Below are 24,971 nucleotides of genomic sequence, written 5' to 3' on the forward strand. Positions count from 1 at the left end.
GTAGACAATATGATGGTATAGTATTGTCAACCTGGAGTAAAACAGTAATGAAAACATAAAATGGAAGTATAAGATCAGATTCAACAGAAAGGGTTAGAGTAGATAACTTCAGCTGTAGACAATATGATGGTATAGTATTGTCAACCTGGAGTAAAACAGTAATGAAAACATAAAATGGAAGTATAAGATCAGATTCAACAGAAAGGGTTAGAGTAGATAACTTCAGCTGTAGACAATATGATGGTATAGTATTGTCAACCTGGAGTAAAACAGTAATGAAAACATAAAATGGAAGTATAAGATCAGATTCAACAGAAAGGGTTAGAGTAGATAACTTCAGCTGTAGACAATATGATGGTATAGTATTGTCAACCTGGAGTAAAACAGTAATGAAAACATAAAATGGAAGTATAAGATCAGATTCAACAGAAAGGGTTAGAGTAGATAACTTCAGCTGTAGACAATATGATGGTATAGTATTGTCAACCTGGAGTAAAACAGTAATGAAAACATAAAATGGAAGTATAAGATCAGATTCAACAGAAAGGGTTAGAGTAGATAACTTCAGCTGTAGACAATATGATGGTATAGTATTGTCAACCTGGAGTAAAACAGTAATGAAAACATAAAATGGAAGTATAAGATCAGATTCAACAGAAAGGGTTAGAGTAGATAACTTCAGCTGTAGACAATATGATGGTATAGTATTGTCAACCTGGAGTAAAACAGTAATGAAAACATAAAATGGAAGTATAAGATCAGATTCAACAGAAAGGGTTAGAGTAGATAACTTCAGCTGTAGACAATATGATGGTATAGTATTGTCAACCTGGAGTAAAACAGTAATGAAAACATAAAATGGAAGTATAAGATCAGATTCAACAGAAAGGGTTAGAGTAGATAACTTCAGCTGTAGACAATATGATGGTATAGTATTGTCAACCTGGAGTAAAACAGTAATGAAAACATAAAATGGAAGTATAAGATCAGATTCAACAGAAAGGGTTAGAGTAGATAACTTCAGCTGTAGACAATATGATGGTATAGTATTGTCAACCTGGAGTAAAACAGTAATGAAAACATAAAATGGAAGTATAAGATCAGATTCAACAGAAAGGGTTAGAGTAGATAACTTCAGCTGTAGACAATATGATGGTATAGTATTGTCAACCTGGAGTAAAACAGTAATGAAAACATAAAATGGAAGTATAAGATCAGATTCAACAGAAAGGGTTAGAGTAGATAACTTCAGCTGTAGACAATATGATGGTATAGTATTGTCAACCTGGAGTAAAACAGTAATGAAAACATAAAATGGAAGTATAAGATCAGATTCAACAGAAAGGGTTAGAGTAGATAACTTCAGCTGTAGACAATATGATGGTATAGTATTGTCAACCTGGAGTAAAACAGTAATGAAAACATAAAATGGAAGTATAAGATCAGATTCAACAGAAAGGGTTAGAGTAGATAACTTCAGCTGTAGACAATATGATGGTATAGTATTGTCAACCTGGAGTAAAACAGTAATGAAAACATAAAATGGAAGTATAAGATCAGATTCAACAGAAAGGGTTAGAGTAGATAACTTCAGCTGTAGACAATATGATGGTATAGTATTGTCAACCTGGAGTAAAACAGTAATGAAAACATAAAATGGAAGTATAAGATCAGATTCAACAGAAAGGGTTAGAGTAGATAACTTCAGCTGTAGACAATATGATGGTATAGTATTGTCAACCTGGAGTAAAACAGTAATGAAAACATAAAATGGAAGTATAAGATCAGATTCAACAGAAAGGGTTAGAGTAGATAACTTCAGCTGTAGACAATATGATGGTATAGTATTGTCAACCTGGAGTAAAACAGTAATGAAAACATAAAATGGAAGTATAAGATCAGATTCAACAGAAAGGGTTAGAGTAGATAACTTCAGCTGTAGACAATATGATGGTATAGTATTGTCAACCTGGAGTAAAACAGTAATGAAAACATAAAATGGAAGTATAAGATCAGATTCAACAGAAAGGGTTAGAGTAGATAACTTCAGCTGTAGACAATATGATGGTATAGTATTGTCAACCTGGAGTAAAACAGTAATGAAAACATAAAATGGAAGTATAAGATCAGATTCAACAGAAAGGGTTAGAGTAGATAACTTCAGCTGTAGACAATATGATGGTATAGTATTGTCAACCTGGAGTAAAACAGTAATGAAAACATAAAATGGAAGTATAAGATCAGATTCAACAGAAAGGGTTAGAGTAGATAACTTCAGCTGTAGACAATATGATGGTATAGTATTGTCAACCTGGAGTAAAACAGTAATGAAAACATAAAATGGAAGTATAAGATCAGATTCAACAGAAAGGGTTAGAGTAGATAACTTCAGCTGTAGACAATATGATGGTATAGTATTGTCAACCTGGAGTAAAACAGTAATGAAAACATAAAATGGAAGTATAAGATCAGATTCAACAGAAAGGGTTAGAGTAGATAACTTCAGCTGTAGACAATATGATGGTATAGTATTGTCAACCTGGAGTAAAACAGTAATGAAAACATAAAATGGAAGTATAAGATCAGATTCAACAGAAAGGGTTAGAGTAGATAACTTCAGCTGTAGACAATATGATGGTATAGTATTGTCAACCTGGAGTAAAACAGTAATGAAAACATAAAATGGAAGTATAAGATCAGATTCAACAGAAAGGGTTAGAGTAGATAACTTCAGCTGTAGACAATATGATGGTATAGTATTGTCAACCTGGAGTAAAACAGTAATGAAAACATAAAATGGAAGTATAAGATCAGATTCAACAGAAAGGGTTAGAGTAGATAACTTCAGCTGTAGACAATATGATGGTATAGTATTGTCAACCTGGAGTAAAACAGTAATGAAAACATAAAATGGAAGTATAAGATCAGATTCAACAGAAAGGGTTAGAGTAGATAACTTCAGCTGTAGACAATATGATGGTATAGTATTGTCAACCTGGAGTAAAACAGTAATGAAAACATAAAATGGAAGTATAAGATCAGATTCAACAGAAAGGGTTAGAGTAGATAACTTCAGCTGTAGACAATATGATGGTATATCTTGATGTGATTTCTCTCTGGACATAATTCAAACATCAATAATTATGTAACTTTTATAAATTCACAAAACAAATTTATTTTGGAATTTGTTGACATGGAAGCATTAATTTTCTGGATTAAAATATTAAATAACAGCATACATTCCTTCAAGATCCTCAGAAAACTGACTTATAGTGACACCATCATGCTTGCTTCTTCAAGACATCTAGTATCTCACAAACTTGCCGTGTTCCATTGTTTGTTACACTGGCTTATTACCATACCCTTGTCATCTGAAGATTATAAAATTGAATTAAATACTATAAACAAAGTGTTGTTAACAATGGTTATACAACAAAATTAATTAACACATTGTTGTTTAAAAATTCAAAGCCATAAATTTAAAACTACTATATTCACATATTGTACCGAACACCAACAACAAGAAACAGTTAAAGATGAACTATACTGGAAACCTTCATACAACAATAGTGCTTCCTGATTAACAGGACAAGACTGCAACACTACATACACAGGTCAAACAGGATGTTTCAGACAAATGAGAATTAAAGAAAACTCTGGAAGCTGGACACTGAGGAAAATAGATTCAACCTTTATATCTCACCTCATTCAAACTAATACCAATTTCATCCAGGAAAAAAAAATTACAAAATTTACATACCTGTGAAACACAGGACAGACTGCAAAATATACATACCTGTGAAACACAGGACAGACTGCAAAATTTTATAAATAAACTGATGTCTAAAACAAGTTCAGAAAAGTTCAAAAGATCATTTCCAGTTCTTTGTTTAAACATTTGTATCGACCCTACTGCACAATATTTCAGTCTGTATCTGATGATGCTACTACTGGAGAAACCATGTTTATAATAAATGATGTGTTTGTTAACATCTTGTTTTTCCTCAATACTGTAATACACTAAATTAATCCTCACAATATACCTTCTGTTAAAATACCAACAAAATCTTTACATAAAGCACTAAAAAGATAATAAAAATTCTTTAGTTTGAAAGTTTCTTTCTCATTTCATAGTAAGAAGGACTGGTCTCTCCATCTATTTCCTCTTGATCATAATTTATATCTATTTTCAAAAGTTTTGACATTATATAATTCAAAATTATATTAAAAACATTAAATATATAAAAATTATGATATAAATTTCATATTTAATAATTTAGAAATACTTTCCTCTACATTTTAATCTATAGTGAGAACATAAAATGCAGGTAACATTTCATGTTTGAGAGAATCATTTACATTAGGCTAAGTCTAAATTAAACTATGGGAACGTGATGGCTACAAAAAGTAATTTCTGGATAAATTTTAACAGTCTATTCTTATATATACACAAACTTCCACATATTTAAATGTTATTTTATCACTTATAACATTACACACAATAGTTACCAAGTACAGGTATAAACAACACAATAAACACAGATCTAATACACCACATATTAATACTGTGTACATAGTTCAGTAACTTTTAACAAACTACCAAGTATCTAACGTAGTGTTTTAAGTTACAATGAATTTACAGTTTGTAGGAGACATATGTACTTACCAGATGTACTTTCCAACCTAGATTCAGTACATTGTTGTAATTCAGTTTTCACACTAATAACACCATATTCTGAATTATCCAAATCATCATCACTGTTGACACTAAATTTTGAAATGACCTCATCTTTTGGTAGGTCATGAGGCTGTTCTGTTTTAACTGTGACAAAGATATCCTAAAATAAAACAACACATTCAACAGGTCAATATAAACAGCAACCAGTGGTATCACTAAAGTAAACACATAATATAATCTCCAGTTGATTAATTAAAAATATCATGACATAAATCTAATATTTAAAAATTAGTTATGTGTAACAAACAAAACTAAACTATTTTAATCTTTTTCAATAAGTCCAAAGACAAAGGAGATAAAATGTAGACAAAAGAAGTTTCATATCTGTTACATATACTTTAAAATATCATGATATCAATCTAACATCTTAAAGTGAGTTATGTGTAACAAATAAAAAGACTACATCTAACTTACATTTTGTGTTTACTTCATTAGTTATAAGTATTATTTTATTACAAGTACACTTTAGACTGAATGTAGTGAATGAAATATTGTACCTGTTTTAAATAATATATTTATTTACTATAAAAATAATAGATTGAAATAAAGCAAAACTAAACTATTTTAATCTTTACTCAATAAGTTCAAACCTAAAGATGTAAAAAATAGAGAGAACAGCAGTTTGATTTCTGTCAAACGTAGTTCTACATTAATATACAAGTCATGACAATAATTAAAATAGAAGATCTAGTGACCTGACATTTTTGTCATCTAAATAATTACACAAAAACCATACTTGGTTTAATAATAATATAATACTGTAAATAAAGAGATGTTATTTTTATGTAAAATATCTTCCATTTTCTATATCCTGATTTATACTTTTATGTCAAGAAATGATACTATGGACCTGACTCCAGATATTGCAGTAAATATAAAAAATTAGATGTACAACCTATAGACAGTTAACACTAATACTATTATGATAGAAAAAGTAGAACAAAAAATCTATCATTTATACTACAATAAGAACAGTGTAGCAACTGTTTGATAGAAACATTAATATTATAATATTATTTATATTACAAAAAGAACAGTGTAGCAACTGTTTGATAGAAACATTAATATTATAATATTATTCATGCTAGAATAAGAACAGTGTAGCAACTGTTTGATAGAAACATTAATATTATAATATTATTTATACTACAATAAGAACAGTGTAGCAACTGTTTGATAGAAACATTAATATTATAATATTATTTATAGTACAATAAGAACAGTGTAGCAACTGTTTGATAGAAACATTAATATTATATTATTTATACTACAATAAGAACAGTGTAGCAACTGTTTGATAGAAACATTAATATTATAATATTATTTATACTACAATAAGAACAGTGTAGCAACTGTTTGATAGAAACATTAATATTATAATATTATTTATACTACAATAAAAACAGTGTAGCAACTGTTTGATAGAAACATTAATATTATTATATTATTCAAAATACAATAAGGACAGTGTAGCAACTGTTTGATAGAAACATTAATATTATAATATTATTCATATTACAATAAGAACAGTGTAGCAACTGTTTGATAGAAACATTAATATTATAATATTATTCATATTACAATAAGAACAGTGTAGCAACTGTTTGATAGAAACATTAATATTATAATATTATTTATACTACAATAAGAACAGTGTAGCAACTGTTTGATAGAAACATTAATATTATAATATTATTTATACTACAATAAGAACAGTGTAGCAACTGTTTGATAGAAACATTAATATTATAATATTATTCATACTACAATAAGAACAGTGTAGCAACTGTTTGATAGAAACATTAATATTATAATATTATTTATACTACAATAAGAACAGTGTAGCAACTGTTTCATAGAAACATTAATATTATAATATTATTCATACTACAATAAGAACAGTGTAGCAACTGTTTGATAGAAACATTAATATTATAATATTATTTATACTACAATAAAAACAGTGTAGCAACTGTTTCATAGAAACATTAATATTATAATATTATTTATGCTACAATAAGAACAGTGTAGCAACTGTTTGATAGAAACATTAATATTATAATATTATTCATGCTACAATAAGAACAGTGTAGCAACTGTTTGATAGAAACATTAATATTATAATATTATTCATACTACAATAAGAACAGTGTAGCAACTGTTTGATAGAAACATTAATATTATAATATTATTCATACTACAATAAGAACAGTGTAGCAACTGTTTGATAGAAACATTAATATTATAATATTATTTATACTACAATAAAAACAGTGTAGCAACTGTTTGATAGAAACATTAATATTATTATATTATTCAAAATACAATAAGGACAGTGTAGCAACTGTTTGATAGAAACATTAATATTATAATATTATTCATATTACAATAAGAACAGTGTAGCAACTGTTTGATAGAAACATTAATATTATAATATTATTCATATTACAATAAGAACAGTGCAGCAACTGTTTGATAGAAACATTAATATTATAATATTATTTATACTACAATAAGAACAGTGTAGCAACTGTTTGATAGAAACATTAATATTATAATATTATTTATACTACAATAAGAACAGTGTAGCAACTGTTTGATAGAAACATTAATATTATAATATTATTCATACTACAATAAGAACAGTGTAGCAACTGTTTGATAGAAACATTAATATTATAATATTATTTATACTACAATAAGAACAGTGTAGCAACTGTTTCATAGAAACATTAATATTATAATATTATTCATACTACAATAAGAACAGTGTAGCAACTGTTTCATAGAAACATTAATATTATAATATTATTTATGCTACAATAAGAACAGTGTAGCAACTGTTTGATAGAAACATTAATATTATAATATTATTCATGCTAGAATAAGAACAGTGTAGCAACTGTTTGATAGAAACATTAATACTATAATATTATTCATACTACAATAAGAACAGTGTAGCAACTGTTTGATAGAAACATTAATACTATAATATTATTCATACTACAATAAGAACAGTGTAGCAACTGTTTGATAGAAACATTAATATTATAATATTATTTATACTACAATAAGAACAGTGTAGCAACTGTTTGATAGAAACATTAATATTATAATATTATTCATGCAACAATAAGAACAGTGTAGCAACTGTTTGATAGAAACATTAATATTATAATATTATTCATACTACAATAAGAACAGTGTAGCAACTGTTTGATAGAAACATTAATATTATAATATTATTCATACTACAATAAGAACAGTGTAGCAACTGTTTGATAGAAACATTAATATTATAATATTATTCATGCTAGAATAAGAACAGTGTAGCAACTGTTTGATAGAAACATTAATATTATAATATTATTTATACTACAATAAGAACAGTGTAGCAACTGTTTGATAGAAACATTAATATTATAATGTGTCTGATGATTTAAAACACTTCAACAATCTGTTTTAGTTACATACAGTCCAGAAAGACATCTCTTCAGTTTTATAAGGTTGTTAATAAAAACTATAAAGTTTTAAACAAAAATTACCTCAGGTTTTCCTTCATTACAGTTCTCTTGTTGTTCCTCTTTCACTATACCAAACTTTAAAATAGTTTGTAAAGATCTTTGTTGTAATAAATCAGCTCCCCCTGTTGGTAGAAGTATAAATAGTGTTTATTTGTCTATAATAACACTGAAGATAAATCATGCTTCACTACATTATACTGAAATACAACACAATGTGTTTAGATCAACAGATCTGGTGTACAATTTACTTTGTGATATATAGGTATCCTGACATTCACAAGAAAACTATTATCAAAAATATGCAAAATATAATATGTACAAGGACCCTAGGAGAAGGATACATACATCAGGAAACCACTATTAGATCTGTCAAAATGGAGAACCCAACACTTCATGGTAATGATTCTAGGTAGTATGAGGGACAACAGGAAACCATGATTGGACCTGTCAAAGTGAAGAACCCAGCACTCCATGGTAATGTTTCTAGGTAGTATGAGGGAGAACAGGAAGCCATGATTGGACCTGTCAAAGTGAAGAACCCAGCACTTCATGGTAATGATTCTAGGTAGTATGAGGGACAACAGGAAACCATGATTGGACCTGTCAAAGTGAAGAACCCAACACTTCATGGTAATGTTTCTAGGTAGTATGAGGGACAACAGGAAGCCATGATTGGACCTGTCAAAGTAAAGAACCCAGCACTTCATGGTAATATTTCTAAGTAGTATGAGGGACAACAGGAAGCCATGATTGGACCTGTCAAAGTGAAGAACCCAGCACTTCATGGTAATGTTTCTAGGTAGTATGAGGGACAACAGGAAGCCATGATTGGACCTGTCAAAGTGAAGAACCCAGCACTTCAAGGTAATGTATCTCAGAACGACTGGTGTAGGTATTAACACTTTTACGGATAAGGAGAGAACAATGTTTAACCTTCCTACATCATCTTCAGGTTAAGAAAGACAGTGTTTAAATGTGCCCGTTGATGGACAAGTCTTAGGGACGAGAGTATAAATGGTACCGAACTGCAGGGGGCGTTGCAGTTAAATGTTAGGTTATTAATTAGTATAGGTATAAAGGTGCTCCTTTATATTGGTTTAATTTTGGTTTTAGTTGCTGTATAAGTAGAGCTTCTTTGATTTTGCATTTGTTTATATTTATTTCCCTACTTAATATCTGGGTGTTTTCTATGGTTATGTTGTATTTATTTGATTGTTGTGTTCAAACGCAGTGTGAAGATGATTTTGTGTTCTTTGAATCTAGTTTCAATTTTTCTGCTTGTTTCTCAATATAGTTGTTGCATTGTATTTTATAAATTATGTTGGTGCTGTGTTTGTCAGTGTAGTTTTTACATAGTATGGACTTGTACCTGGTTTTTGAATAAATTTGATGTTTACTTGAATGTTGTGTTTTGTTAAATTTTTTTTCCAAATGTTGGTTATTTTTCAGCTGATGTTGGGAACATATTAGTTGCAGCAGTATAAGGTTCTGTTGTTTGTTGTATCTTGGGATTTATTGTTGTTTGTTGTTGGTTTAGTTGTGTGCATATAATGTTTTCCTTCTTTTTTTGAGGAAATTTGTTGGTGTTGATGAAGTGTTGTTTTATTCTGTTGATTTTATCGTTAATTTTATCAGGTAAACATAGTTTTGTGGCTGTGGTTATTTGGTTTCTTAATATGTTGAGTACTTGTTTTGTTTCATGTGCTGAGTCCCAAGGAATGTATAATCCAGTATGGGTGACTTTTCTGTAGATTTCTGTTTTGAATTATCACATGATAATGTTTCTAACCAGTATCAGAGGCAACAGGAAAGCAACCAATCAGTGGGCCAATGCATATGATACATTCTTAACACTGTTTTAACTTTTATTGCTACCAATTATAAATTTAAATAATTAGAGTACAGTGTCTTCCTTAAGAACACAATGAATGGAGCCAAAAGTCTCAAACTTACAACATATCTTGAGATAGATAATTAGTGATATCTGGTAATCAATCAATCATCATGTTCAATTAATCAAATGTTTCTCTAACCATAGTGCATACAAGGAATTAAAAGAAACAAAGAGTTAGGGACAGGTGCTGCCAGAAAGTGTCCTTCCTTCTAATGTCAACATTTTAAAAACCAGCCCATTATTTAACATTGCACTTAAACATATATGACTATAAACAGTAATATTATAGATACTCAGGCACTTAAAATAATAAAAACCAGTGACAAATGAGACTAAAATGTTAATTGAATATATTCATGACAAGAAATCATATTTTGATTGATCAACTTAAAACAGTATTAATTTAAAATACTGGGCCATGGTGCTTACTAGAGGCCAGATGAAATAAAATGGTTTTAGCCTTTAAAGAATCAGCAACAGTAAATGTTACATCTCTTTGTACATCCATAAAATACTAAATCTGAGTCTTCACCCTGTGGGAAAACCAGCACATTCAAAAAAAAAGGAATCTCTTAGAGGTTCATTATATTAGAAACATGAGTTATATAAATGTGAGTATGATGAAAATGAAACCATCAAATATCAAAATCTATCTCATAAAAGATGAATTTGACAACAGAAATTTCTTTGAAATATAGAGTTCTGGGTTATTTAATATGGATAGAGTACTAAAGAGATGATGGATAAGTGGTTTTATTTGTAAAATGTGAGGCACATCCTGTTGAACTTGAGGATATCGAACATATTAGCAAGGAGATTGACTTCAGTTGCCACTGACGAGAGTCAGCTGTCAGTATGATATACAGTGTAGATTTTGTTGTTATAGAATACCTGGACAGGCACCACTCACCACAGAGTACATCCCAAAAGATCAGTTTGAAGCATGTAAGAAGAGAAAGCATAAATAAAAACTTACCCAGTGTCATAATCACACTGAAGTCTGAAGTATAGGAACAAGCAGGAGCTGATACCCAAAGGATGCAGAAACTGTGTTGTGATTGATACAATAAGAGACAACTGTTAGCTTGGTGGTCAACATGCTTGACCAGAGAATCTCCTCCAAAGACTGACTGAGATAGGAGATAAGGGAAAAGGTGAATTGTATGTGAGGTAAAAACAGAAGAATGGAAGATGGGAAGGGAATAAGAGGAACAAGCCAACAAGAAGAAACAATGAATCCAACTGAGAAGGGTAAAGGGAGAAAGATCCTGAGAGAAAGAAGTAGCCTGGGAATAAACAGCCCTGGGAACCCTTGAAAAAAGCTATGCAGGCAATATAATAAAAAAAAATATGCACCATGCACAGAATTCTATTCAGATAAATACAAAGGTAAAAAGAGAAAGAGCAGGAAGGTAAAAGGAGGAGTTACCCTTATGAGCTGACAAGGTTGACTGACAGTAGGAATGGAATGACCCACAGAAAGCAGAAGGCAAGTAGAGTGGTATATTGTATGACAATAACATCTTGAACTGCAATAAGTGGATGCAGAGGAGGTCAATGTATCTGGTTAAAAGATGGAACAAATGGGTAAGGACAGGGAAAGAAATACCCTGTGGTCATAAAGAATGAATTGAATAAACCAAAGAAATTGGCACTCGACACAAGAGACTCCAGCTCCTGCCAATTAGATCAGAAAATATAAGCATGAAGTACAGGAGGCAGAACTGGCCACTGTGGTCATGAAGGAAATTGGTGAATAAGGGGAGAGGGAAGGAAAACAACCATAACATGAGCAAGCAAGAAATGATGGTCCAGCAGGGCCCATAAGGAGCAATCAGAAGAATCATGCATTGAGTTGTATGAACAAAGTAAACTACCTGAAGAAGTAATCAGATCGAAGGATTAAAAAAGGAAACTGGTTTGATCAAACTTGGGTGAAGGCAGCCATACCAAAAACGTAAGGATGAGAAATAAGAGATCACAACAAGGATACCTGATGATTGAAAGAGTTTGTGAATGCATCAATATGAGGGGTACACCACCAACTTAAAAGCCACCAAAAGCAAGGGAATAAAGGATCACTCCATCAAGTAAACCGGTCTAGATAATAAAGACAAACTACCACCCAGATAAAACACCCACATTGATACATCATCAAATGAAAGTGGTTGGTTGGTTGGCATTTATTGGTGCAGAGCAACTAGGCTATTTTTGCCAAACAACCAGTGTAAAAAAGTAAAAATAAAAGTAAAATTATTAAATTATGCAAAATGGAATCATGTTAAAGCAAAACAGTGCAATTTTTGAATTAAAAACTTAAATAGAGTTAAAAATGTAAAAACACAACTGAAGTGGACTGTTACCATTGCCAATAACAGTGTCCAACATCAAGGGTGAACTCACGGTAAATATATGTTTAAAATGGTGTCACTGCTCACAGTTGTAACAATGGCATGACAGCAAAATGTGGACTATTGTGATTTGACTGTCACACAGACTACACACTGGTGCATCAGTCCCAGATAAAAGAAAACGGTGAGTTAAAAACTGTGGCCAGTGTTTAGCCTATGCAGGACAACTTCCTTCTTCCTATTCTTAAAGAAGCAAGATGGCCAAAGAGCAACAGAAGGTTTGATCTGGAAAAGCTTATTATCATGTTACTCATTTAAAGTCAGCTGCTAACTGTCACAGAGCCAAGCACTGAATACAGGACCATAGTCCATGTATGATGGTACAGCCACAGTTGTGACAATACCAAAACAGACAGACTTAGCTGCGTTGTCAACAAGCTCTTTCCTGCATATACCGATGTGGCCTGGTGAACGGGAACAGGGTGAGAACTAATGTTAAGTGATTCAAGGACCAGTGGAAAACTGAGTCAGTATAAATAGTGCAGTTTGTGTACTGCATAGCTTCTATGTAATCCAGGGCAAGAGAAATGGCAAAGAATTAAGCAGTAAATACCAAAACTGTCAAGGTGATTCTGTGTGCAACCACCAAACTACAACAAACCATGGCAAAGCCCACAGAGTCACCTGATTTCAAATTATATGTATAATTAGGAATGGAAGGATGGTTCAAATGATGTTAAACAAATAGAAGGCAGTATTTCCAATCAGTCACATTTGGAGACAGTAATAAATCATGGCTGGATGAGCTGACCAGTGTATACAGCAATGTTATCCAAGGACAGGCCCAAATCATCCAACTGCACCTGGATACAAAGGCCAAATGAAAAAAATGGTAGGCAATCTATTTTGAAAAAGTATGGCCCACTGAGGAAGGTTGGTTGGTTGGTGTTTTATGGCACAAAGCAGCCAGGCTATCTGCACCAAACATCTAGTAAAAAATTAAACTAAATTTAGTAAAATCCATAAAAAGAAATTAAGATAAAACAAAATAAAGTTTAAAAAACATAAATAGCATAAAACCAATGTTTACATCTAGTCTACAGCAGTAAAAGAAAAACTACAGTAATACAAATTCTATAGCATAATTGAAATTATCATAGCTCACCAGGAAGACTAACACCTAAATACAAAAACCACCATCAGTCACCTGAAGTTGGCCTTTCCAGTCCTGGTTCCAAGTTATGTGACATTATGGCCATTTTCAAAAAGTTATAAAAAATTTAAGACTTGAAGCAAAATTTTAATTATAGCTCTCCAGGATGATTAACGGGTAGTTCAAACAGCAGCGTTAGTCACCTGAAGTTAGCCTTTACAGTCCTGGTTTCGAGTTATTTGATGTTATGGCCATTTTCTAATTTCAAATTGAATTAGATGGACTTTGATTCTTAAAAGGGAATCACATTAAAAAGGCCTAATGTATAAATTAAAAACTTAAACAGCATTAAAAAGATTAATGGACTTTAAAAAACTAAAAACATTTCCAAGGTGGACAGTGTCACCATCACCAATAACACTGTCTAACATTATAGATAAACCCTGGGACAGAACATGTTTAAAATGGTGCCATCATTGAGTCATAACAACAGCAAGACAGTAAAATGTGGCTTATTGTAACCTAAGTGTTACACAGACAACACATTGATGCATCAGTACCAGATAAAAAAAAAAACGAGTTAAAAAACTGTGACCAATGTGTAGACTAGTTAGAAAAACTTCCTCTTTCCCATCCTTATGACCAAAGTTCAATATAGGGTTTTATTTGGGAAAGCTTGTTTTCACATTGGTGAATCCTTGAATACAGGACTATAGTCTGTGTACAGAACAAGCACAGCAGTGACAGTGCCAGAGCAGACAGATTTAGCTGCGGTGTTGGTGAGCTCATTCCTGCGAATACTAACATGACCCAGTATCCAGGAAAACTGGATAGAAGTATATGTTACAGAGAAATGGGCCAGTCAGTTTGGAATATCGGCGAGAACAGGGTGTGAACTAATGTCAAGTGATTCCAGGACCAGAAAAGAACTAGGTAAGAAAGTATAAATAGTGTAGTTTGTGTTCTGCTTAGCTTCTATGTGATCCAGGGTAAGAGAAATGGCACACATTTCACCAGTGAACACAGAAGCTGTAGAGGGGATTCTGCGTGCAACCACCAAACCACAACAAACCATGGCAGAGCCTACACAGTTACCTGATTTGGAACCATCTGTATAAATAGGAATGGAAAGATGGTTCAAAAGAAGTTCACAAATAACAGATAGTGTTTCCAATCAGGATTGTCTGCTTTTCTCAGATGGCTTAAAGATAGGTCACATTTGGGAATTGTAAAAAGCCATGGTTGGATGGGCTAACCAGGGATACAGCAACGTTATCCAAGGACAGACCCAATTCACCCAGCTGCACCTGGATATGAAGGCTAAAAGGAGTAATGGCAGATTGTCTGTTCTGAAAAAGTATGGCCCACCGAGGAAGGAAAGCATAACCCGAGATGGGATGCATTGATAAGGAATGAAGTTTCAAAGGTGCAAAGAAGGTTCACAAGACTCTATGTATAAGCTCTGAACTGGGGAAGGGGCAGATAGCCCCAGTGCAAAACCAAAGTCCTTGATGATGAATGGGGTCCAGCATCTTTAATGCCAAGGTCCTGCAGAGCCATAGACCAGTGATTCATAGTCGAGTTTCAATCGATTAAGAGCACAATACATCTTTAGAATAGAACATCCATCCACTCCCCAAGTGGTGGAAGAGAGAACACACAGGATGTTCAGTGCTCTTGTACATTTGACATGTAGCTGCTTCATATGTGGTATAAAGGTCAGCTTATGGTCAAAAATAAGCCCCAAGAACTTTGTCTCATAGACCACAGGCAGCACAACTTCACCAAATCAGAGTTCAAGATCAGGGTGAATACCCGTTGGCAGCAAAAATGCATGCAAATGGTTTCAGAGAGAGAGAAGTTAAAGCCATTTGGTGTGGTTCACTTCAGTAAATGAGTGAGAGTAGTCTGTAGCTGCCCCTCAATATACCTCATGTTTGACGACTGACATAAAATGTGAAAGTTGTTGACATAGAGCCCATTTGCAACAGTAAGAGGGAGTTGTTCAGTGATGACATTAATCTTTATAGTGAAAAGTGTGACACTCTAAACATACCCCTGAGAGACTCATGTAAGTGTCAAACTCACATGAACTTGGAATCTCCTGTCCATTAAAAACATTTTAATAAAAATGGGCAAATGGCCATGTAACCCATATATATGGAGGTCTCACAAAATGCCATACCTCCATGTTGTATCATAAGCCTTCACAATGTCAAATAATATTGATACAAGATGTTGTCCTTTGAGAAAGGCTTTTCTGATTGACATTTCAAGTCAAATCAGGTGGTCCACAGTGGAGTGCTGTCATCAGAACCCACAATGGGTGGGGGAGAGGAAGTTGTTTGATTCATAGAACCAAACAAGACAAGCATTAACCATTCTCTCTAAGGTCTTACAGAGACAGCTCATCAAAGCAATTGGACAGCAGTTTGAAGGAATCTTGGGATCTTACCCAGGCTTAGAGAAAGGTAGGACAATAGCCTGGTACCAGGCATCAGGAAGAAACATTCTCCTGCCAGATCTGGTTAAAAACAATCAGAAGAATATCAAGAGAAGCAGGAGATAGATAATGCAGCATCTCATAGTGTATATCATCAGGTCCAACAGATGTACTGCCAGACCAATGAAGGACCAATTTGAGTTCCATAAGTGTAAAGAGACAATTATAGTCATAGAGACAATCAAGTCAAAAGGAAAGAGGTGACAGCTCTGCCCGAGTCTTGATGGCTAAGAAAGTGGAGGAAGAAGCAAAAGTGCTAGATACCCGGCGAAAGCTTTCATCCAGAGTAAGCTGATGCTCTGGGTATCAGCTACTTCCTGGCCATCAGAGAGCAAAATCGAGAGGTAGCAGAATTATATTACCCACTAACCTTTCCGAATCTTGTCCCAAATGACTTTGGGACTGGTGGTAGACGATATGCTGGTTGTGAACTTAATCCAAAATTCCTTCTGGCTTTGACGTCTTACTCACTGAGCATGTGCACGGGCCTGCTGGAAAAAAATGCTGTGCAAAAGTGTGGGATACCTTTAAAAAATTTTTCTCAGTCCCATTTTTGAGCCTTCCATGCCATGTGGGAGGCAGGATTCCACACCAGACAAGGATATTGTGGGAAACATGGTGATGTGTTGCATCTTGAAGTGGGAGAAGAAGATGTACCCGAGGAAATGCCTGTACCCAGAACCAAAGGAAGTGGATCTTGAGATTTGTTGGAATGTATGTAAGGGAGAGAGATGGGTGCTAAAGTTGATTCATCAACTTTTTTAACCATGCAGGTCAAAAGACTTTTCATTTGTTTTGAGAATGATTCTTTTGGAGGTACAGAGAGTTCCATCTGCAGTCCCACTGTAGTAGTGGAATGAAGTGCAGCATCATACATTTGAGATGAAGTGGCACACAGCAACGTTCAAGCCTCATGGTAAGTAATGTTATGAATTGTTTTTAAATGCTGCATCTCTTTTCTTCCAATCGTTTAGGGATAGAACAAAAGTAGGACGGGTGAGAGCCATCACAATTGATGCAATGAGGGTCCGTTTCACACTCAAAGGTATCATGGTCCTTGCCACTGCAACAAGCACATCAAGAAACCACGACATGATGTCTTCGAGTGACCAAACCTCTAACACTGAAAACATCTAAGAGGATTTGCAATGTATGGCCGTACCCTGCAATTATGATAACTTGCCTTGATGATGGCAGGTAGACATGGTAATGTAAATGTCAGAACAAGGACATTGGTCGGCATCATAATTCCATCTTTGTGAGTGGAGATTTGCCTCCACAAAATAAGTTGGAGAAGTGCAGAAACTTCTTGGCTGGAGAAACCAACAAGAATCTCCGACTCAGGGATGTTCTTCAAATCCTTCTTAACAATAACTCCTCATGATGAGTTCAAAGTAGCATGAGGTGTAACCTCAATAGATATATCCCCAATTGCCTTTGAATGCAAAAGGAGTTCACTGTGTTGAGATGTGGATATTTCCACCAATATATCACCAGATCAAAGCTCCTTTACTGACTTTGGAGAGCCAGCAAGCCCCTCTAGCCCCTTCTGAATGAAAAAGGGAGACATTTGCCCTAAAGGTTTGTCTGAAAGAGAATGTAGGATAAGAAAATGAGGTACAACAGGTGGAAAAGATGATAAAGATTGCTGCTCAGAAACTTCAGGACATGGTTGTTTACCTACGGACTGTTTTTTCACTATTTTTAAATTTTTATTTGGAGGATCCATAATGAAAAAAAAAATATTTCGGTGCCCAATGACCCCACCCACCATGAAGCATTACAAGGGGACACACTACAATGTCAAACAAGGACACTGCAGTAATGCCAGGGTTTCATGAGTACTATACCCAAACACCAGCATCAGGTACAATGTCCACAACACCTGTTGAAAACATTCAACACTGGTACTTGGATGACCCTAGCCCAAGTGGACCAGCCGACTGACATAAGGGCCGCCTTCTACAGGAATTCAAGGCCAAAGTGGTGTGTTAGGGTTGGACCCTCAACCACCAGGATTCTCTCCTCCTCTTCACGGCTCACCATGCACTGCAAACATGTGGATAGATGTTTAGATCCCACAAGAGGTAAACTGAAAGAACAGAACCGTCCTTGGGAGGTCCCCTCACTACATACAGAAATCCACATTGAGAGGCACTGAGGAAGGAAAACACAACCCCAGTTGGGATGTTGTGGTAAGGATCAAAGTTCTGAAGTATATAGTAAAGACAGTTGTAAATGGCAGATGTGACTCAGTGTTCAAATTCTGGATTGGAGAACTGCAGAATGCCCATGTGAAGAACCAAAACCCCTGATGGTGAACAGGATCCAATATCTTCAAGGCCAGGTTATTTAGTAGCTCCCCAAGGCGATAAGAGAGAGGACATGGAAGATATTCAGTACTGTTGTAAACTTAACATATAGCTACTTGATGTGTGGAATAAAGATCAGCTTACACTCAAAGATAAGCCCAAAGAACTTTGCCTCATGGACCACAGGAAGCACAACTTCTCCAAGACAGTGCTCGGGATTGGGGTCAATACCCCTTTGGCAGCAGAAGTGCATGCAAACAGTTTTAGAGTGAGAAAAGTAAAACCATTTTCTGTGGTCCACTTCAGTAAACAACTGAGGGCAGTCTGTAGCTGCCATTCAATAAACTTTATGCTCAATGACTGACATAAGATGTGGAAGTCATTGACACAGAGACTGTGTGCAAATATAGGAGGGAGCTGTCCGCTGATGGCATTAATCTTTATAAGGAAAAGTGTGAAACTGAAAACACAGCTCTGAGGGACTCCAAGTTCCTGTTGGAAAGAACAAACAAGTGTTGACCCACATATACTTGGAATCACTGGTCTATTAACAAAATGCTTGATAAAAATTTGCAAATGACCATGCATCCCCTATGAATGGATGTCTCAGATGTCATACTTCCACGTAGCATTATAAGCTTTCTCAAGTTCAAAAAATACAGACAAGACATTGTTGCTTGAAAAAAGCTTCCCTGCGACTCGGCACACGAAACAAAAACTCGACACGTTAAGAAACCAAATGAACACAAAACTATGCTCACCAGATAAAATAAATAATACAATCAACAACAAATAAACAATAATAAATCCTAAGATTAAAAAAAAAACTATAAAACCTTACACTACTGCACATCATATATTCCCAATAGGTGGCAGTCAAGTTAGAGGGAAAACTTTATAACAAATGTTTCTAGAACAAACCAACTGTTAATTGGTCGTTTAGTTTCCATAAGGATCAGAGGGAGAGACTTCTTGAGAAGAAAAACCCACTTGAAATAAAAATGTAACCTTAAACTGCTGTATACCATATGTTCCCGACATCAGCAAAAAATAACCAACATTTGGAAAAACTTATAACAAAATACAACATTTCAGTAAACACCAAGTTTATTCAAAAACCATGTACAAAATTGAAGTCCATACTATGTAAAACTACACTGACAAACACCACACCAACATTATTTATAAAATACAATGCAACAACTGCCATGATTTCTGTATTGAGAAACAAGCAGAAAAATGAAATGAGATTCATTATAATCACACCACTGTCACTGGTTTTAGGTTACTTGTATAAAAAGACCAAAATAAGTTGGAAAGCATAAACCTAATTTTACTGGTATACATACCTGGCAGTGGAAATTAAATTACTATTTATTATAAAAAATATCTAATAATCAGTGAGGAAAATTCATGCAGACTGTTAAACAGATAACGCTCACACTACTTGTGTTGAAGAGAACATTAAACATTTAACTTCTAAATATATATACTTACTATTATTATATAATGTATAAGCTTCATCTTCATTTTTTATCAATTTGATATTCAACAAATCAGCCTGCTCTGTTTCAGAAAATGGTTCAACTTTCATCTTTAATACATCCATGGTTACATCACAACTTCACCTTTATAACTTTAAAGCCTGTAGTTAAACTACAGAAAAACATGTTAAGGATTAGATAGTTGTTGAATCCTGCAAAAATATTACAAAGTTTTAATCAAATACTAACATCAAAATTATCTTAATAATATCTAAATAAACTCCTTCACATCTTTAGGCTAAAAGTTACAAGTCCTCTTTGTTTGATATCATCAGTTTTTAAAACAAAAAGTTTTGTAACAAATTATAACAAGTTTTACCAAAATTCACTGTAGTTTAAACATGATTGTGGAGAAAGTTCCACACTGAGTATAGAAATAAATATCAGTGTAACTACTGGAATACTAAACTCCAAATCATCATGCAATATAAACTGGTGGTTTACTCATGAATAGAAGCATTATATATACAATAACTGTTTTGTTTAACACTAATGATACAAACAGTGTAAGCAAACAATGATATAAACTCTATCACACTTTAATAATAAACATTTTGTATATTACAAATACACAGCAGTGTAAACAGTGAACCTATATATATAACTATATATATGTATACATAATTAAAATTGGAAGTATGTCTTCTATTTCATAAATGTAACATACTTGTTATGCAAAGAACTATTATATAAATGTAACTGAATGTGCAATTTTGTTGTATTCAAGAAGAAATAAATGTAATCAGACTACGTATTGTAGTTAAGGAGAAAGAAATGTAGTCAGACTAAGTGTTGTAGTTAAGGAGAAAGAAATGTAGTCAGACTGGGTATTGTAGTTAAGGAGAAAGAAATGTAATCAGACTGGGTATTGTAGTTAAGGAGAAAGAAATATAGTCAGACTGGGTGTTGTAGTTAAGAAGAAAGAAATGTAGTCAGACTGGGTGTCGTAGTTAAGGAGAAAGAAATGTAGTCAGACTGGGTGTTGTAGTTAAAGAGAAAGAAATGTAATCAGACTGGCTGTTGTAATTAAGGAGAAAGAAATGTAGTCAGACTGGGTGTTGTAGTTAAAGAGAAAGAAATGTAGTCAGGCTGGGTGTTGTAGTTAAAGAGAAAAATGTAATCAGACTGGTGTTGTAATTAAGGAGAAGAAAAAAATGTAGTCAGACTGGGTGTCGTAGTTAAGGAGAAAGAAATGTAGTCAGATCAGGCGTTGTAGTTAAAGAGAAAGAAATGTAGTCAGGCTGGGTGTTGTAGTTAAGGAGAAAGAAATGTAATCAGACTGGGTGTTGTAATTAAGGAGAAAGAAATGTAGTCAGACTGGGTGTTGTAATTAAGGAGAAAGAAATGTAGTCAGACTGGGTGTTGTAGTTAAGGAAAAAGAAATGTAGTCAGACTGGATGTTGTAGTTAAGGAAAAAAGAAATGTAGTCAGACTGGGTGTTGTAATTAAGGAGAAAGAAATGTAGTCAGACTGGATGTTGTAGTTAAGGAAAAAGAAATGTAGTCAGACTGGGTGTTGTAATTAAGGAGAAAGAAATGTAGTCAGACTGGGTGTTGTAATTAAGGAGAAAGAAATGTAGTCAGACTGGATGTTTCAGTTAAGGTGAAAGCTACACAACCTGAGCTGAATAGAGATGTAGTTAGACTAGATGTGTCATGACAATCATTAAGAACAGTACGTTTCTTATACAACCAACCTTATGCATGGAAAAATTTGAACAGTGAAGAAAATATTATTTTTGATGTTTTAAGTTACAAAATGTCCCTTTTTGTGGCTGATTTCTATTTCTTCATTCAGAGTTACCATCACTGCTCTGTTTCAGTCATTTCAACACCAGTAAGACTATCAGTTATTGATTTTACTTATCCTGATCGTGGATGATCAGCTTCCAACCAACCAAAACAATAATTTTGATCCAGAACATTAGCCACTGGACAGATAATGTTATAAAAAGACTGTCTTCTTTCAGATGCAGGATGGGTCAGTGTTTGAATATTTTGTTGAAACAAACCTGTAGATTTGTGACACACAGAAACATGAAGAGAATTGACACTGATGCATCATGTTTCACATGTTCTGCCATTATCATAGTGTCTTAGCTGAAGCAAGTGTGCCAAGGGATGTTGTCAACTTTCCTTACTTTTAAAGTTAAAAAGTTAATTTTCTAATCTGATACATTTCCTAATGTTTCCCATAAATAATTCTGAGTATCTAGTCAACTGATGTGGATTCTATAAAGTATATCATGCAGTTGCTTCTGTATCTTTCATCAATCTCTGTAGAATGTATGACAGATCTAGAGATGGTAAAAGAATTCAGCTTTTCAGGTGAGTATTACATTAAAATAGTGGCAGCATTAATTTTGACCTTGGTAAAGGGACATTTAGTTCAAAGTTTCGATTCATCTGAACACTAACAATAATTACTTATTTTACAAAGTCATAAGTAGAAATAATTATACTTTGGGAGCTCCTACAAGGTAACACCATCACAACAGAATATATGTTCTACAGGTAATTCATACAGTATCAAAGACAACCATGTGGTAACAGAAGCCAACTGTTTAAGTCACTAAAATACTTGATGAATTGTAATAAGAGTATATGTACAGATGATATATGCATATAAATGAAAATGCTGATAAAGCAGCATGTGTACATTGGAAACATTAGTTGAAGTCCTACCTTGCTGTTTAATCAAATTGAAACAAATGGAAAACTTTGACCTTTGTTTCTGAAAGTGTCATTGAGTGATAATAACAGCGTGAAGATATTTTAACTTATCAATTTAAGATATCCATAAGTGCATGAAATTATTCGTACATAAGAACAAAAAATATTGTCTTAGTCAAATCACAATATATATATCAGACAGCATTTGGGCAACAAGACCTACTGGTCTACCTCGCTGTTCCTTCCTGTGCATGAAGCTAAATAAATCTTAAAGCCAGCCCTTCTCGTTGTACCTCAATAATTACTGGAACATTTTTACCACTTCCATCAAATTTCAAATCTTCTAGTACCTGCCCACTACTCAAGGACTGGTAAACAAAATAGTTACAAATGACTCGCATATCCAATCTTTAACCTCTTTCAAAACTTTTGAAGTCAATTTGTTTTATCTCATTTCAATCTATTAGCTGTTCAATTTGTGGTAAACTATTTAAATGTTCATTACTAAACACCAACGACAATGGTAAAATTTAATAATCCCGCCATCTCATAACCAGAATACAATAGATTTTCTTTACCATCCTGCCACCATTCTAACAATTTATCTTTAATGTATTTAAAGTTCTTAGTTTATTTTACATTTTCAGCCAACCTTTTCTCATACATCCTCTTCGATATCCTAATTTCCTGTTACACGAACTTTCTTAATCTTCTAGTTAGCAAATATAGTCATATCAGTCAATTTAGGTATCTTATATTTATGATGATTAACTTATGCTTTGTGAACCAACCTGGTTCTTCTCACCACTACCCTTTTCATTCTAAAAGGAATATGTTTATCTTGAATATTTAAAAATTGTCCACATTTACTCAATGACACGAAGTGTATTCTGAAGACGTGTGGTATTAATATTAAAACTTTAATTAAAATAAACTACAGCGAAACGTTTCGAATTTCTTAGACCATCTTCACATTTACAAACACAATTTGCAACTTACGGTAACCATCCACACATCTTAGAGACGAGATTGAAAACGTTAATCAAATTGTAGGGGGCGTTGCAGTTTGATATTACCTTTTAATTAATATTGGTATAAATTGTTACTTCATATTGATTCAATTTTGGTTTGAGTATTTGTATAAGTAGAACTTCTTTGATTTTAAATTTGTTTGTAGTTGTCTTAGTATGTTGGTGTTTTCTATTGATATGTTGTGTTTATTTTATTTGTAGTGTTCGAAAACGTGCGAATTTTTTATTTATTTTTTTACATTTTCTGCTTATTTCTCCAATATAGTTGCACCCCAGTGGCTCAGCGGTATGTCTGCGGACTTGGAACGCTAAAATCCAGGTTTCGATACCCGTGGTTGGCAGAGTACAGATAGCCTATTGTGTAGCTTAGTGCTTAATTCAAAACAACAACAACCCTTACCAGAAAAAAAAAAAAGAAACCAGCAGAAACTTCAACATAAAGTAACTGGAGCTACCATAGACAGTGCTTGTGAGAAAATGGTGATTGGTACTATGGATGCTGCTGCCAGAAGAAAGAGACTACTTGTCAAATTCAATACAAGAAAACATAAACGACCAGTGCACTAATAACGGTTGGTTCAAGTTAGAAAACGTATCAATTCTGCAAATAGTTATGGAAACACGCGATAAACAACAAGAAATGCCAACAAATAATAATATTTCAATATGTGAATGCTACGTTGGAGACAAGAAAGTAAAGGTTTTAAGGTATACTGTGCAGCAGTGAGAACCAGTGTAGTATCTGGTGATAAGATGACAAGCAAAATATCCCAGTGTTTGCTAATTGATGAGACAGTGAGTAAATGTATCATGGTAAATAAAAATGGATGCTTCATATTATGTGTGAGACCTTGAGGCTAAGTGTATCAAGGAACCAATACACAACTTGGTGAAAAGAAACATACAAGGTAGTATAAATTTGGAGGAAATAAACAAGATAAAGGTTGATGAAGCATTTGCTGTTACCACCACAGCTTAAGAAAAAAGAGAAAACAATCCGTGATGACGAGAAAACCTACTTAGAGAATATGATAGAAACGGCTTTGGATAGAGAAAGTTCTATGTAGAGGAGCGAACAATGACAATTACCGAAGAAAGTCGAACGTTGTTCTCCCTCACATAGAACTTTCTCTAACCATACCAGCCGTTTTACATATAAGAGAAAATAAGATATCGAGCGCTGGAAGTGTGAAAAGGTAAAATCCCAATTTAGGTTTGCGAACTGAAGGAAGCACACAAGAAAGGCCTT

General features: G+C 33.6%; 1 protein-coding gene across 1 annotated transcript; it reads right to left on the reverse strand.

Moving 5' to 3' along the window:
- Positions 1 to 3,213: 3,213 nt before the first annotated feature.
- Positions 3,214 to 23,725, reverse strand: LOC143227993 (uncharacterized). The gene is made up of 5 exons (XM_076459344.1): positions 23,691 to 23,725; positions 19,973 to 20,131; positions 8,284 to 8,384; positions 4,667 to 4,838; positions 3,214 to 3,371 (listed from the first exon to the last, which is right to left on the reverse strand). Exons 2-5 carry the CDS (start codon positions 20,082 to 20,084, stop codon positions 3,313 to 3,315), a joined length of 444 nt encoding a protein of 147 aa, XP_076315459.1. The 5' UTR covers positions 20,085 to 20,131; positions 23,691 to 23,725; the 3' UTR covers positions 3,214 to 3,312.
- Between the last annotated feature and the right edge of the window lie 1,246 nt (positions 23,726 to 24,971).

Source organism: Tachypleus tridentatus, chromosome 10 (genome assembly GCF_004210375.1).
Source record: "Tachypleus tridentatus isolate NWPU-2018 chromosome 10, ASM421037v1, whole genome shotgun sequence".
Classification (NCBI taxonomy): domain Eukaryota; kingdom Metazoa; phylum Arthropoda; class Merostomata; order Xiphosura; family Limulidae; genus Tachypleus; species Tachypleus tridentatus.

Excerpts from the sequence above, each read along its gene's own strand:
- LOC143227993 (XM_076459344.1), bottom strand. The coding sequence starts at position 20,084 with ATGGATGTATTAAAGATGAAAGTTGAACCATTTTCTGAAACAGAGCAG. Across the intron at positions 8,385-19,972 it reads TTATACATTATATAATAATA|GGGGAGCTGATTTATTACAA; the intron begins GTAAGTATATAT and ends TTCTACCAACAG. Across the intron at positions 4,839-8,283 it reads GTAATGAAGGAAAACCTGAG|GATATCTTTGTCACAGTTAA; the intron begins GTAATTTTTGTT and ends GTTTTATTTTAG.